Source organism: Esox lucius, chromosome 9 (genome assembly GCF_011004845.1).
Source record: "Esox lucius isolate fEsoLuc1 chromosome 9, fEsoLuc1.pri, whole genome shotgun sequence".
Taxonomy (NCBI): domain Eukaryota; kingdom Metazoa; phylum Chordata; class Actinopteri; order Esociformes; family Esocidae; genus Esox; species Esox lucius.
The window spans coordinates 25,177,419-25,195,098 of NC_047577.1; the positions used below are offsets into that span (position 1 = coordinate 25,177,419).

The following is a 17,680-nucleotide window of genomic DNA, read 5'->3' on the forward strand; positions in this document are numbered from 1 at the left end:
TTTTCTGGGTATACAAGGCTTTTGTTCTTTTGGAGTTGGTGGCCAGCAAGGGTATTGTGGTTTCACAAATCACCCATAGTGTTATTTAGGTTCGTTTTCATGTGCTTGACGCGATCATTTATAGATTTCACTGAATCATGAGTGCCAATTTTTTTTATTCAGCATTGTGGGAAACCCGATTTGGGTTGACCTGAGATAATTTAGCGACTGTGCAAACTGTACTTTGGTGGGAGCAAACATTTGGTAGAGGAAACCTATGTCTTCCATTAAAAATAATGTAATATTTTTCTTTATTAAAATTTGGAGTAATAAAAACAAATGATTTGTTTCCATATTTTTTAACATTACACATCTTCATCCATTCATTTTTAAATTAATTTCAATTCAACTTTTGGTTTGATCTTTTCTCTGTGCACATCGCCCATTGTATAGAATTGTGTTCATTTGGCAGCATGTTCGGTTTGATGCTTTGACCATAACTTGCGCATCTGAAGCGAGTTCTCTTTTTTAAATAGGAGCTAACATCTCCATACTATTGGCCACCCTCATTATCGTCCCTTTCGAGTGGTCGGGAAAGTACATCCTTTCAAGTTCAAAATGTAAATGCGCTGGAAAGCATCAGTACGTTTTGCAAATCAATATACTCTTTCAGCTAGCCCGATGACATGCTAGCAAACATTTTTATGTCACCACTAATCATCATAAACATTGAAGACTATCAAATGATAACTCGGTACAAGAAGATGTTTCTCTAAATCTACAAGATTAGTTGGCCAAGATGTGCTTTTGAAATCAAACTGCTTCACACTAAGAGAAAAATATGCAAATCTGATTACTGTATTTACCATTGTTTTTAAAATTATGGTAGAAGCGCACACATCTTAAACGCATCTAAAAAATGCTGGCCAGATAGTTGGCGCAATTCACTCTTAATGGGCAATATTCCCATATAAAGGATCATGCTCCTTGTGGTTGAACGTAGCAACGAGAATGTGTAATGTTGATGACATAGTTGATTAGTGTTGATCACATGCAGTGGAACAAAATCTGTTTTACCTGTTAACTTAGTATTGAAACTAAATATGAAACATAATCTGTCTGAATAGGCATATATGAAGATGATCCAGCTTCCTTTGTAATTCATCAAAGGTATCACAGTAATTAATTATTATTGAAACAAAATAACAATATCCTTGACTGTTTCATAACTATCTCGTCTGGCTTCCTTGGAGGTCTGGAAACTTGCCTATTAAAAAAAGTTGCAGCTGATTCTCAATGGCAACTTTTTTATTGGATCTTAGGTTCAAATAAATCTCCACTCACATTTTGAAGGCAGGCTTAGCTTGGTTTCACTTTTTTAGAATTAGAATAGATAGAACACATTTCCTCAAAGGTTTTTGTTCCTACCTAGGTTGCAACATATCAGAAAAGAAGGAATATTGGAAGAAAAACGTAATTCTGATTTGGGAGAGCTGTGCTCTATTCATAGGGTTAAGTCAATAAAGCCGTTACAACTTCTCTGCTTAAATGGTGTTCAGAAAAAAGTAGATGTTTTTGCGTGCCTTCCTACAGGTTATGGTAAACGTTTTAATTTATCAAGCATGGCCGGCAGTGTGCGATTTATTGAAACTGAAAATGGACAGATCAATGACACTATTGTTTACTCCTCTGATTTCAATCATCGAAGATCAGGTTTGTGTATTGAACGCAAAAGGAATCGCAGCAGCATAAACAGATCAAAATGAGAAAGCAGAAGAGAACATTTGTTAGATGAACATCTTTTGGTACATCTGAGGGTTGAGACTGCCGCGCAACCTCTTTTCGTTCAGGTTAGAATTAGCCTTTTCCCCTCACAAAAGCGCAAATTCTTTCTACTTCATCCACACTTCTTTTATATTATAACAGAAGATTGCAGCAGGACCAACATTAGAAAACCCATAATTCAATGTTACCAGTCCTATTATATCTTCTAACGCAAGTTTGTTGTTCTGGTCGCAATAACAACAATTTACATTTGTGCTCACCTTACAGACAACGCCCTGGGAAGCCAAAATCATATCTAGGTTTCCCTCAGCTCCATACCTATTGCTGCAATTGTCATTGTATATTGTATATTCAATTGTCAGTGGTCAAATTCATGTGTTTCTCCAACACTGCGGACAGGGCCATTATCTCTTCCTCTGTGAGGTGTATGTGCCATATCCTGGGATTAATACAATTAATATGCAGTTGTGCTCAAAAGTTTGCGTACCCTTGGAGAATTGGTAATATACAGTGGGGAGAACAAGTATTTGATACACTGCCGATTTTGCAGGTTTTCCTACTTACAAAGCATGTAGTGGTCTGTAATTTCTATCATAGGTACACAAAAATCCAGAAAATCACATTGTATGATTTTTTTTTAATCATTATTTTCCATTTTATTGCATGACATAAGTATTTGATCACCTACCAACGAGTAAGAATTCCGTCTCTCACAGACCTGTTAGTTTTTCTTTAAGAAGCCCTCCTGTTCTCCACTCATTAACTGTATTAACTGCACCTGTTTGAACTCATTACATGTATGAAATACACCTGTCCATACACTCAATCAAACAGACTCCAACCTCTCCACAATAGCCAAGACCAGAGAGCTGTGTAAGGACATCAGGGATAAAATTGTAGACCTGTACAAGGCTGGGATGGGCTACAAGACAATAGGCAAGCAGCTTGGTGAGAAGGCAACAACTTCTTCCATTTTCATGACGGTCTGGGGCTCCATGCAAGATCTCACCTCGTGGGGCATGAATGATCATGAGGAAGGTGAGGGATCAGCCCAGAACTACACGACAGGACCTGGTCAATGACCTGAAGAGAGCTGGGACCACAGTCTCAAAGAAAACCATTAGTAACACACTATGCCATCATGGATTAAAATCCTGCAGCGCACGCAAGGTCCCCCTGCTCAAGTCAGAGGATGAAGAAGGATGAGTACAACCCCAAGAACACCATCCCAACCATGAAGCATGGAGGTGGAAACATCATTCTTGGGGATGCTTTTCTGCAAAGGGGACAGGACGACTGCACCGTATTGAGGGGAGGATGGATGGGGCCATGTATCGCGAGATCTTGGCCAACAACCTCTTTCCCTCAGTAAGAGCATTGAAGATGGGTCGTGACTGGGTCTTCCAGCATGACAACGACCCGAAACACACAGCCAGGGCAACTAAGGAGTGGCTCCGTAAGAAGCATCTCAAGGTCCTGGTGTGGACTAGCCTGTCTCCAGACCTGAACCCAATTGAAAATCTTTAGAGGGAGCTGAAAGTTTGTATTGCCCAGCGACAGCCCCGAAACCTGAAAGATCTGGAGAAGGTCTGTATGGAGGAGTGGGCAAAAATCCCTGCTGCAGTGTGTGCAAACCTGGTCAAGAACTACAGGAAACGCATGATCTCTGTAATTGCAAACAAAGGTTTCTGTACCAAATATTAAGTTCTGCTTTTCTGATGTATCAAATACGTATGTCATGCAATAAAATGAAAATGAATTACTTAAAAATCATACAATGTGATTTTCTAAATTACAGACTTCTATGTGCTTGGTAAGTGGGAAAACCTGCAAAATCGGCAGTGTATCAAATACTTTTTCTCCCCACTGTATTTAATTTCAATCAAACTCCCTTTCAATATCTCAGATATATTGGAAAATGGCGTGCTTCATATCATATTGGACTTTAAAATTATTGTAACTTTTATTCCAATCACACCATTTACCCACATACAATGCAAAATGTAATGGCCATTTGAGTGCATTTACCACAAAATACACTCACCTAAAGGATTATTAGGAACACCTGTTCAATTTCTCATTAATGCAATTATCTAATCAACCAATCACATGGCAGTTGCTTCAATGCATTTAGGGGTGTGGTCCTGGTCAAGACAATCTCCTGAACTCCAAACTGAATGTCAGAAAGGGAAAGAAAGGTGATTTAAGCAATTTTGAGCGTGGTATGGTTGTTGGTGCCAGACGGGCCGGTCTGAGTATTTCACAATCTGCTCAGTTACTGGGATTTTCATGCACAACCATTACTAGGGTTTACAAAGAATGGTGTGAAAAGGGAAAAACATCCAGTATGCGGCAGTCCTGTGGGCGAAAATGCCCTGTTGATGCTAGAGGTCAGGGGAGAATGGGCCGACTGATTCAAGCTGATAGAAGAGCAAATTTGACAGAAATAACCACTCGTTACAACCGAGGTATGCAGCAAAGCATTTGTGAAGCCACAACACGCACAACCTTGAGGCGGATGGGCTACAACAGCAGAAGACCCCACCGGGTACCACTCATCTCCACTACAAATAGGAAAAAGAGGCTACAATTTGCACAAGCTCACCCAAATTGGACAGCTGAAGACTGGAAGAATGTTGCCTGGTCTGATGAGTCTCGATTTCTGTTGAGACATTCAGATGGTAGAGTCAGAATTTGGCGTAAACAGAATGAGAACATGGATCCATCATGCCTTGTTACCACTGTGCAGGCTGGTGGTGGTGGTGTAATGGTGTGGGGGATGTTTTCTTGGCACACTTTAGGCACCTTAGTGCCAATTGGGCATCGTTTAAATGCCACGGCCTACCTGAGCATTGTTTCTGACCATGTCCATCCCTTTATGACCACCATGTACCCATCCTCTGATGGCTACTTCCAGCAGGATAATGCACCATGTCACAAAGCTCGAATCATTTCAAATTGGTTTCTTGAACATGACAATGAGTTCACTGTACTGAAATGGCCCCCACAGTCACCAGATCTCAACCCAATAGAACATCTTTGGGATGTGGTGGAACGGGAGCTTTGTGCCCTGGATGTGCATCCCACAAATCTCCATCAACTGTAAGATGCTATCCAATCAATATGGGCCAAAATTTCAAAATAATGCTTTCAGCACCATGTTGAATCAATGCCACGTAGAATTAGGGCAGTTCTGAAGGCAAAAGGGGGTCAAACACAGTATTAGTATGGTGTTCCTAATAATCCTTTAGGTGAATGTAGTCACATTTTTGGCAGATATCACTAGATTTGTTCCCTGCACAAACTGCTTATAATGGACCGTGGTATTTGGGGGGTTGAGATTGTTTACCCGTTTTACTTTAAATGTACCAAAAGTCTGCATTCAGTGTGGACAAAGCTATTTTTGTTGCATGGTCAGTAGGGGGTGGGAGTTACAACAATTGCTGGCAGTATAATCCAATTGTTTGCCTAATGTGTAGCTCGAGTGGTTAAAGATATAGCCTCTTATGTGGCTATATCAGCAAAATGGAGTCTTCACAATCTTTGCGAACTGAGCCTTCAACTTGGCTGTCGCAATTATTACATAACTGCCTGGTTGTAATTATTTCTGTCAGATTGCAATTATTTTTATAAACAACTATCTTCTTGCACAATATTTTGATTCCAAAATCATATTTTCCAATCTGAATAAGGGATTTTATGCCAATGTTAGAAACGTCTCAACAAATATCTTACCACGCAAATTATATCCGTTTTCATAGAATGTATAGCCCATGCATGCTGAAGCACGTTTGGCATGCTCTGCGGAAAGTTATCAATTTACTGAAATTTGTGTGCTTATTAATTTCAGTATGTTTAAACCAAGTTTAGAATGGTTTTGCAATGCACCGTAATGTAGCCTAATTTCGCAGCATTATTATTAGACAAACATGTTTCAGTCATTTATTTGTCGCATCACCTCTAATCAACCGACACTCAAGCGTTTTTAAAATATCTTGGCTAAAAGCCAAGTTGATTTTTGTCTTATACAACAATATTTTCTAATTAGACAAATCCCATTAAAATGTATGCTTTAGTCACATGACTAAATACTCAGCAATATCATGCTGTAAGAGGGAGCGGAGACTGCTGTTCTCTTAGCAACATATCATATAGGTCACATAATATTAGGCTATGTAATATGCTTTTAATCAGTGTATTTATTTATTTGACATATTTCCCACCAGACGTTTTGACCATTGATATTTTCATCTGTATGACGTAATGCCGCCTGCATTTGCCGGCTATTGTAAACATTCCCACACATACACCCACATTCAGACTAATTAATATTACCAAAACATTGCGCCATCTGGTGGCAAATAAGCCATTTTCATGCGACAGGAAAGGAGAATGGCAGCTTGAAAAAATAAAAAATGGAGGATAGCCAGTCTTGCGGCAATTAGGGCGAAATTGCTTCAAATTAGCTTTTCCATTTGGGGGGGAAAGGATGTATATCTAGGAGCATTGCTAAAAGCAGCTTCCTGTACGTTTATCGAGTGCCGCGGGGAAAAAAAATGTGTAAGTTCCCCTGGGTCAAATTAACCTCTTCCGGTGCTTCTTATTTGACTCTATTTTTAACCATAAATATGATTTTTAAACGGCTAGCAAGCACACCAGATTTTCTTCAGGAAATGTGCTTCTCTAGTTTGTTTTTCCAAGCCACATGGCACTGTAACGTGCCACACTATACCGCAGTATAACGAGGCATTCATCCGTGATGAATGCCCCATCGCAGACCGCTCCCTTGGAGCTGGAATTAGATGAGGGACATATGTGTTACTATTAATGTAAGATGGTGATGCATGTTATGCTGTTGTAATTTTAACAGCTTTCTCCCTCCCATTTTTGTCCAATTTGCAGGCTGCTGTGAAAGCTCAATCGCTAAAACAAAAGAATGGCAACAAGACCGTAGTAGTGGATACTGTGGACACAGACTCAATATCAGTATGTTTTAATGCTTCAACATTTACAGAAATGTACCATATTTTATCCACTGGTGTTTTTGCAACCATTTCATGAAATGTCTTGAATTCTGTCAATGGACTGTATTTATTCTGTCAATGTGGAATTTATTGATGAACTTACTGCTACTAAGGTTATGGGAATGTCAGCCTTGATGTAGCATCCAGTTGATCCAATTGCTCTGCTTGTAGGTGCTGATGAAGACAGTGAACCAATACAGTGGCAAAGCCCCAGGGTCTGTTGTTATGTTACTTTCCCACCAGCGGCATTCAGGGAAGGTCCTGTGTGCATGTCAAGTGCCCAAGGTATAGAGGTCTGCTCTTAAACCAATGTATCTAATTATACAGTTTATCGTGAATTATACTGTTGAACTAAGTGAAAGTAATTTCATAGGCAAAACACCTCTACTTTCATAAATACACCACATACATACAGATCATTTTTAAAATGAAGGAAACAGTTGAGTAAATTATGGATACTTAAGGGATAAATCAATTAATCTTGGGGTGAAATTTCGCTCACCCTCAGTTGCTCTTGGAGTTATTTTTCACAACAAGCATTTTATTTCACTTCTGTCCCAGCCTGAAATTAGCATTATTAGCAAAATCATTATTATTATAAAAATCTCAAACTATACTAAAGTAAATAATCTGTTCAACTAGCATCCATTGTTTTGACTGCATACTGATGAAACGGGCTGTTGGCAGATTAAATCGGAAAACAGTAAAAAAAAAAAAATACAAAAAATCACATGACCAAACACTCAGTAATGTCTGACTGTAAGAACAAGCGGAGGCTCTAATTAATGAGGCAATTTAGTATGCTATTAATCTATTTATTTATTCATTTGGCATATAGCCAGATTTCCCAATGGACATTTTGGCCCTTGATATTTCTATATGCTGGATAACTGCACCTGACACCCACAAAAAGCCACTTCACCACATCGTGAAATACTTATTTCACTCAATAAAATGCAAATCAATTTACAAAATGTTTGACATGCGTTTTTCTGGATTCTTTTGTTGTTATTCTGTTTCTCACTGTTCAAATAAACCTACCATTTTTCAGTGGGCAAACGTAGAAAATCAGCAGGGGAACAAATACTTCCCTCAATGTAACTTTCAGCATATTATCGTGTACACCTTAACATTACGGTTCGCCGTTTCCAATTCCAGCTAGATTGTGGTCCTCAGCATAAGCACCTTTTAATTCTGAAATGTACTTTTGACAGAAATGTGGCATTTAAGTTTAGATGTAAAAAGGATTTTGTCCTTCTGGATGTGATCAATATTGATCAACTATGTAATCAACAGTACACGGCTTAATTCTCATTAAGTTAATTCGCATTCAACCACAAGAAGCATGATGTTTTATCATGGGGTATCGTCAATTAAGATAAAACGCCTGCATTGGACATATTGCATACAGTAAGTCTATACAAATAGCCAGAGCTGTGTTCGAGACAGGGTTTATGTTAGCCGGCAAAAGCAAGCTTTTTGTGGGTGTCAGGTGTAGTTATCCAGCATATAAAAATATCAAGGGCCAAAATGTCCATTGGGAAATATGGCTATATGCCAAATGAATAAATAAATAGATTAATAGCATACTAAATTGCCTCATTAATTAGAGCCTCCACTTGTTCTTATAGTAAGACATTACTGAGTGTTTGGTCATGTGATTTTTTTGTATTATTATTATTATTTTTTTACTGTTTTCCGATTTAATCTGCCAACAGCCCGTGGCACTTAGGCACTTGGTACTCAAGCAGCCACTAATAGTACCCAGGTCCTAATCACCCCTCACTGAATGCATGAAGTTAATGAATGAATATGCGATACACCCATGTGAATGATAGAGCCTTGGTTGAATGAACTTACAAATTAAATACAAGATTTCCATGACCATTCTACAATTTAATTAGGCTATGAAACATAATACAAACACTAGGCTACTTGATAATTCAACAAACAGCTCTGGAAAAAATGTTGACCACTGCTGTTAATTTTAACCCTTCAGTTCCTCACTCAAAACCTACTTTTTCAACTTTTTTGGAAAGGAAAGAAAAAGGTCTAAAAAAATCGGAGCTGTATGTATCACCACTTTACTGATTCAGCTTGTTGTGTAGGCTATTTCATGAAATGTAAATCTAAAAGGTAAATCTAAATAATTATTCACAAAACAAAATACTGGACATTCTTTACCAATCACCAATCATGAATTCAACAAACGTATTACACAATTACCAATTTAACAAATGTATTACATGTTACAAAATCGCTTACACATCCTATCATCTCTCTTTGAATTTTCTCTGCTTATTTTACTGAAGATTAAGATTCTACAAATGTATTATGCATTCAGGGGGCTATTGCCCTTTACAGCAGTACTGACTCTACATCTTTGTCTCTCAATAGGGCTTGAGTGCTCTGTCTGCCAATGACTGGGCCCTGGCTGTGTGTGCCTACCTGGGAGGGAATGCAGGAGGCTCTTCCACTGTGGCAAAGGGCACAGGAAATGTAGCCGACCTTGCTGTGGCAATCCGGTATGCTGAAACATTTGCAAAGGACAAAATACAACACCAATGCTGAATACAAACTTCCATGGATCAGAGACCAGCATTTACCATAGAGAATAGACAAAATACATCCTGCTTCAACATGAATATTCTCAGAAATCTGAGAATTGTGACATTCTACGAACTAGGCATTTCTTTAGTTCTGAGGACACTCATTTGGCATGTTACCATAGACTGAACTTTTTCGGTACTGTTCTGTGGGGTTTGTTTTTATTTGACTGATGGAGATTATATTTTGACTAAGAGTGAATTAAGTTTACCTTGGGTGGATGTCTTTACCTTATGGAAATGCATTTCTGAAATTGCTGGCAGGATCCATTATATACATGTGTAAGATAAGCATTATGAATAAGTTATCAAAAGTGTGTATAGACTGTGAATGGACAATGAATGTCCAGTTTGTCCTAAATGTCCATGTATTGACTGCCAGGTTTGTAAAAATAAACAATGTAGCCTAGTGTATATTTGTGAAGTTCAGGAATATTCTGATGAGATGTGTGTCCAAAATACATATTACTAATGTGTATACGTTATGTTATCTAAGTATGTCATGTTTCTTTTATAGTGTACTAAAATAATTATTTCAGAAATATAAGAAGACACTCACCAGAAATTCTGGTAGCGCCATATGGGTAAACAGTTGAACTGAAGGAAAATTTCAGATTAAGAATAAATAAGTAATTAGTTTGATTGTATGCAATTAAAAAAATATATAATTTCGGGTAAATTCATCCATTTGGGTGGAAATTAATGTAGAAATGCATCTTAAATGTTTTCAATGCTTAGCCTTTTAATTTTGGTTCATATTTGATGATGCCTTTTTTGAGAAAATGTCTTTATTAATAGGACACATATTTGCACCACATTATGCAAAGAATAATTTTCTGAATTATATTATAACGGAGTTAAAAAGCAACCACAGGACCTGTGAACATTAGTTGTAAAAACTGCTATTTGAAACGTATGTTTTGTGTTGGCCACCGTCAACACAATGCTATTGTTGTGTGTACTCTAAAATGACACTTGAATCAATTTATCAAAGATGATCAGTTCTGTTATTTTAGGGTTAAAAGTTAAATGTGAAATGTCTTAGTTTCTGTAGTTTCTTTTTGTTTATTTTAGGGAAACCTGGTTTAGGTAAAGTGTTAAGTGTTATTTTGCTTGGATGAGATTGAGGAGACATTAGTGGGATTTCTGACGCCTAACTCTGACATACTTTGGTCACTTTTCTCCACTAACTAATACTAAAGTTATTAAATATTTACAAGCAAACAATACAATTCAGTATGACTGATGTAATAAATAGCCTATGTATATGGTAAAATAAAGTAAGAGTAATCACTGTAGATGTGAAATCTCACCAAAGAATGTGGCACTCTTATATATAATTTTATTTATACAGGGAAAACAAGCTGAATCCATGGTCTCTATTAAGTTTTCACCTTTTAATACAGTAATTAGGAAACAACAGCACCAATATAAAGTGGATTGCAGAGAGAAATTGAAAACAGAATAAAAAATAAATAAATGTAAATTGAAAATAAAGCTGCAAGAAGCATTTAGCGGGTTTCAGCATTAAGCTATTAGTAGCCAGATTGCATTTTTTTCCAATAGGACACATATCAAATTCATTTCAAAAGCTATAAACAATGTTACATGTATGTTTTTTTCCTTTTCACTTGTAACCCCTTGTGGCCAAATGGAAACATCTTTTATATAAACTAAACTCACAACCCTGATCATGTGTACCAAATTTGGTCCTTCGGACGCAAAGTTGGAGGACGGAGCGGATGAAGTGGCTGCCCGTACCCCCCTGACTTTGGCTCAGTTTGACCCACTCTCGTCTACTATAGGTGGGTCCATGGCAAACGCAAGGCTGAAGGTCAGACTAGCACAATTAGAATTGGAACTTAAATAGAGGGCTCAGGCATGGCAGATGAAGTTTGAGTTAGAGGTCCAACGTATAGATGCTGACAAGGAGGTAAGGATCCAGCAGTTGGAGTTAGAGGCAGGCCACAGTGGGTTTTCCCTACCTGTCTGTCCGGCTGACCAGTTTGAGGTTGGTAAAAACATTGCTTTAGTCCATCCGTTTCGGGAGTCTGAAGTAGATTCATACTTCTCTGCTTTTGAGCGTGTGGCCGCTGCTCTGAATTGGCCTAGAGAGGTCTGGCCCTTTTTAATACAGTGTAAATTGTCTGGGAAAGCCCAGGAAATCATGGCAGTGCTCTTTTTAGATATATATATAAATATATAGGCAGCGCTTTCGGAATCACACAAAGCACTCGAACCGGACCTTTGTAGAGTATTCGAGAGGCAAGGAGACTTGAACGCTGGTGTTTGATCGCTGGTGTTCGGCCAGCAAAGCTCATTATGTTGGAACTATTAGGGAGCTGATATTGCTAGAGGATTTTAAATCATTTGCCGGACCATATGGTTGTTCACTTGGCCCAGGTCGCTGTACTGGCAGGTGAGTATGCTCTAACACATAAGGCGGTGTTTACTGCACACGGTGTTGACAGCAGAAGGTTCCCGACAGCTGCGTCTTGTCCAGTCCGTACCGCCGATCGTTAAGTGGTTTCTAAAGAGGTATGTGACTTTTTTTATTGTCATGAATTAAATTTAATAGCAGAGTGTCCGGTATTAAAGAACAAGCAGAGGCCACCTTCTCTAAGATTTAAAAAGTAGTGGGTCTGGTTCAGCCAGCGTTTGGTCAATAAAATGCAAATCAATTTACAAAATGTTTGACATGCGTTTTTCTGGATTCTTTTGTTGTTATTCTGTTTCTCACTGTTCAAATAAACCTACCATTTTTCAGTGGGCAAACGTAGAAAATCAGCAGGGGAACAAATACTTCCCTCAATGTAACTTTCAGCATATTATCGTGTACACCTTAACATTACGGTTCGCCGTTTCCAATTCCAGCTAGATTGTGGTCCTCAGCATAAGCACCTTTTAATTCTGAAATGTACTTTTGACAGAAATGTGGCATTTAAGTTTAGATGTAAAAAGGATTTTGTCCTTCTGGATGTGATCAATATTGATCAACTATGTAATCAACAGTACACGGCTTAATTCTCATTAAGTTAATTCGCATTCAACCACAAGAAGCATGATGTTTTATCATGGGGTATCGTCAATTAAGATAAAACGCCTGCATTGGACATATTGCATACAGTAAGTCTATACAAATAGCCAGAGCTGTGTTCGAGACAGGGTTTATGTTAGCCGGCAAAAGCAAGCTTTTTGTGGGTGTCAGGTGTAGTTATCCAGCATATAAAAATATCAAGGGCCAAAATGTCCATTGGGAAATATGGCTATATGCCAAATGAATAAATAAATAGATTAATAGCATACTAAATTGCCTCATTAATTAGAGCCTCCACTTGTTCTTATAGTAAGACATTACTGAGTGTTTGGTCATGTGATTTTTTTGTATTATTATTATTATTTTTTTACTGTTTTCCGATTTAATCTGCCAACAGCCCGTGGCACTTAGGCACTTGGTACTCAAGCAGCCACTAATAGTACCCAGGTCCTAATCACCCCTCACTGAATGCATGAAGTTAATGAATGAATATGCGATACACCCATGTGAATGATAGAGCCTTGGTTGAATGAACTTACAAATTAAATACAAGATTTCCATGACCATTCTACAATTTAATTAGGCTATGAAACATAATACAAACACTAGGCTACTTGATAATTCAACAAACAGCTCTGGAAAAAATGTTGACCACTGCTGTTAATTTTAACCCTTCAGTTCCTCACTCAAAACCTACTTTTTCAACTTTTTTGGAAAGGAAAGAAAAAGGTCTAAAAAAATCGGAGCTGTATGTATCACCACTTTACTGATTCAGCTTGTTGTGTAGGCTATTTCATGAAATGTAAATCTAAAAGGTAAATCTAAATAATTATTCACAAAACAAAATACTGGACATTCTTTACCAATCACCAATCATGAATTCAACAAACGTATTACACAATTACCAATTTAACAAATGTATTACATGTTACAAAATCGCTTACACATCCTATCATCTCTCTTTGAATTTTCTCTGCTTATTTTACTGAAGATTAAGATTCTACAAATGTATTATGCATTCAGGGGGCTATTGCCCTTTACAGCAGTACTGACTCTACATCTTTGTCTCTCAATAGGGCTTGAGTGCTCTGTCTGCCAATGACTGGGCCCTGGCTGTGTGTGCCTACCTGGGAGGGAATGCAGGAGGCTCTTCCACTGTGGCAAAGGGCACAGGAAATGTAGCCGACCTTGCTGTGGCAATCCGGTATGCTGAAACATTTGCAAAGGACAAAATACAACACCAATGCTGAATACAAACTTCCATGGATCAGAGACCAGCATTTACCATAGAGAATAGACAAAATACATCCTGCTTCAACATGAATATTCTCAGAAATCTGAGAATTGTGACATTCTACGAACTAGGCATTTCTTTAGTTCTGAGGACACTCATTTGGCATGTTACCATAGACTGAACTTTTTCGGTACTGTTCTGTGGGGTTTGTTTTTATTTGACTGATGGAGATTATATTTTGACTAAGAGTGAATTAAGTTTACCTTGGGTGGATGTCTTTACCTTATGGAAATGCATTTCTGAAATTGCTGGCAGGATCCATTATATACATGTGTAAGATAAGCATTATGAATAAGTTATCAAAAGTGTGTATAGACTGTGAATGGACAATGAATGTCCAGTTTGTCCTAAATGTCCATGTATTGACTGCCAGGTTTGTAAAAATAAACAATGTAGCCTAGTGTATATTTGTGAAGTTCAGGAATATTCTGATGAGATGTGTGTCCAAAATACATATTACTAATGTGTATACGTTATGTTATCTAAGTATGTCATGTTTCTTTTATAGTGTACTAAAATAATTATTTCAGAAATATAAGAAGACACTCACCAGAAATTCTGGTAGCGCCATATGGGTAAACAGTTGAACTGAAGGAAAATTTCAGATTAAGAATAAATAAGTAATTAGTTTGATTGTATGCAATTAAAAAAATATATAATTTCGGGTAAATTCATCCATTTGGGTGGAAATTAATGTAGAAATGCATCTTAAATGTTTTCAATGCTTAGCCTTTTAATTTTGGTTCATATTTGATGATGCCTTTTTTGAGAAAATGTCTTTATTAATAGGACACATATTTGCACCACATTATGCAAAGAATAATTTTCTGAATTATATTATAACGGAGTTAAAAAGCAACCACAGGACCTGTGAACATTAGTTGTAAAAACTGCTATTTGAAACGTATGTTTTGTGTTGGCCACCGTCAACACAATGCTATTGTTGTGTGTACTCTAAAATGACACTTGAATCAATTTATCAAAGATGATCAGTTCTGTTATTTTAGGGTTAAAAGTTAAATGTGAAATGTCTTAGTTTCTGTAGTTTCTTTTTGTTTATTTTAGGGAAACCTGGTTTAGGTAAAGTGTTAAGTGTTATTTTGCTTGGATGAGATTGAGGAGACATTAGTGGGATTTCTGACGCCTAACTCTGACATACTTTGGTCACTTTTCTCCACTAACTAATACTAAAGTTATTAAATATTTACAAGCAAACAATACAATTCAGTATGACTGATGTAATAAATAGCCTATGTATATGGTAAAATAAAGTAAGAGTAATCACTGTAGATGTGAAATCTCACCAAAGAATGTGGCACTCTTATATATAATTTTATTTATACAGGGAAAACAAGCTGAATCCATGGTCTCTATTAAGTTTTCACCTTTTAATACAGTAATTAGGAAACAACAGCACCAATATAAAGTGGATTGCAGAGAGAAATTGAAAACAGAATAAAAAATAAATAAATGTAAATTGAAAATAAAGCTGCAAGAAGCATTTAGCGGGTTTCAGCATTAAGCTATTAGTAGCCAGATTGCATTTTTTTCCAATAGGACACATATCAAATTCATTTCAAAAGCTATAAACAATGTTACATGTATGTTTTTTTCCTTTTCACTTGTAACCCCTTGTGGCCAAATGGAAACATCTTTTATATAAACTAAACTCACAACCCTGATCATGTGTACCAAATTTGGTCCTTCGGACGCAAAGTTGGAGGACGGAGCGGATGAAGTGGCTGCCCGTACCCCCCTGACTTTGGCTCAGTTTGACCCACTCTCGTCTACTATAGGTGGGTCCATGGCAAACGCAAGGCTGAAGGTCAGACTAGCACAATTAGAATTGGAACTTAAATAGAGGGCTCAGGCATGGCAGATGAAGTTTGAGTTAGAGGTCCAACGTATAGATGCTGACAAGGAGGTAAGGATCCAGCAGTTGGAGTTAGAGGCAGGCCACAGTGGGTTTTCCCTACCTGTCTGTCCGGCTGACCAGTTTGAGGTTGGTAAAAACATTGCTTTAGTCCATCCGTTTCGGGAGTCTGAAGTAGATTCATACTTCTCTGCTTTTGAGCGTGTGGCCGCTGCTCTGAATTGGCCTAGAGAGGTCTGGCCCTTTTTAATACAGTGTAAATTGTCTGGGAAAGCCCAGGAAATCATGGCAGTGCTCTTTTTAGATATATATATAAATATATAGGCAGCGCTTTCGGAATCACACAAAGCACTCGAACCGGACCTTTGTAGAGTATTCGAGAGGCAAGGAGACTTGAACGCTGGTGTTTGATCGCTGGTGTTCGGCCAGCAAAGCTCATTATGTTGGAACTATTAGGGAGCTGATATTGCTAGAGGATTTTAAATCATTTGCCGGACCATATGGTTGTTCACTTGGCCCAGGTCGCTGTACTGGCAGGTGAGTATGCTCTAACACATAAGGCGGTGTTTACTGCACACGGTGTTGACAGCAGAAGGTTCCCGACAGCTGCGTCTTGTCCAGTCCGTACCGCCGATCGTTAAGTGGTTTCTAAAGAGGTATGTGACTTTTTTTATTGTCATGAATTAAATTTAATAGCAGAGTGTCCGGTATTAAAGAACAAGCAGAGGCCACCTTCTCTAAGATTTAAAAAGTAGTGGGTCTGGTTCAGCCAGCGTTTGGTCCGCTGGGAAGCAGCAGGAATGTAGAAGCTGTGAAGCCTGATCCTATTTATGATCCCTTTGTGTTGACAGGACTGGTGTCTTTAACGGGATCTCAGACTGAGCAACGTTTCATACCGATCTTACGGGACACTGGTGCGGCTCAATTCATTATTCTGGCTGATACTCTGCCTTGGTCTGACGAGACGTATTGTGGATCGCATGTACTGCTGCAAGGGATTGAGATGGTTCCAGTGAAGGCGCCCTTACTTTGGATACATTTAACGTCCGGTCTAGTGTCTAGGCGTTTTTGTGTAGCGGTAATGTCATCGTTACCCATGAGGGGCATCACTCTACTGTTGGGAAATGACATAACGGGTGGCCCTGGTGTTAGAAGTTTTGGACAGACCGGAGTGGCAGACTTCCGCAACATTTCCACATGTTTTTACAGAGTGTGTGACCACCCGAGTCCAAGCCTGTCTCTGTTTTTAACTCTGCTTTTACCAAAAACATGGTAGACAACTATCTGTTGAGTGCTCCTCCCAATGTTCCTCCTAAGAAACCTATAGTAAAGGACATAAATACTGTGCCTCAATACTCAGATTTTCTGGAGTCAATCACCCCCGACGAAGTAATTGAATGCAAAAGAGATGATGTAAGTCTTCGGAAGTCTTTTGCTTCTGTGTTTTCGGTAGAAGAGGCTAGGAATAAAGAAACTGCTTACTTTTTAGATTAAGGGATTTTGATGAGGAAGTGGAATAGAAATAAGTCAGACAGTAAATGGAGTGCTGTGTTTCAGGTAGTAATTCCAAGTCCATTTTGACAGCAGGTGTCGCTGGCTCATGATCACCATTGGTCTGTTCATTTAGGGATTTTGGCTGGAAATGAAGTCTAACATAACTAACTACTGCAGGACTTGCGATGTGTGTCAAATAACTGCAAAGCCAAACCAGGTGATACCTCAAGCTCCACTATACCCCATACCAGTGATGGGGGTGCCGTTTAGTAGAGTCATTGTGGACTGTGTGGGTCCGTTACCCAAAACGAAAGCTGGGAATCAGTTTTTATTGACCATAATATGCAGTGCCACTAGATATCCTGAGGCAATCCCTCTTCGAACCATTACTGCAAAGACAGTTGTTAAAGCATTGGTTAAGATTTTCTCTACTTTTGGTCTACTGAAAATACTGCAGACGGATCAAGGAAGTAACTTTCTATGTTGTTTCAGGCTGTATTACCTACGTTAGGCATATCACATTACGTCTGAAGTGCATATCATCTAGAGAGCCAAGGTGCACTCGACCGCTGGCACCAAACCCTCAAA

General features: G+C 38.4%; 1 protein-coding gene across 2 annotated transcripts in view; it reads left to right on the forward strand.

The window, feature by feature from the left end:
• aars2 (alanyl-tRNA synthetase 2, mitochondrial (putative)) overlaps positions 1-9,879 on the forward strand; it is a 71,469-nt gene extending 61,590 nt beyond the window's left edge. For both annotated transcript variants that reach the window (XM_029122327.2, XM_029122328.2), the window contains exons 20-22: positions 6,667-6,750; positions 6,960-7,073; positions 9,186-9,879. In XM_029122327.2, coding sequence (XP_028978160.2) covers positions 6,667-6,750; positions 6,960-7,073; positions 9,186-9,359 — 372 coding nt within the window. In that variant the 3' untranslated portion in view covers positions 9,360-9,879. The remainder of the gene's footprint in view (positions 1-6,666; positions 6,751-6,959; positions 7,074-9,185) is intronic.
• The last annotated feature ends 7,801 nt before the right edge of the window (positions 9,880-17,680 follow it).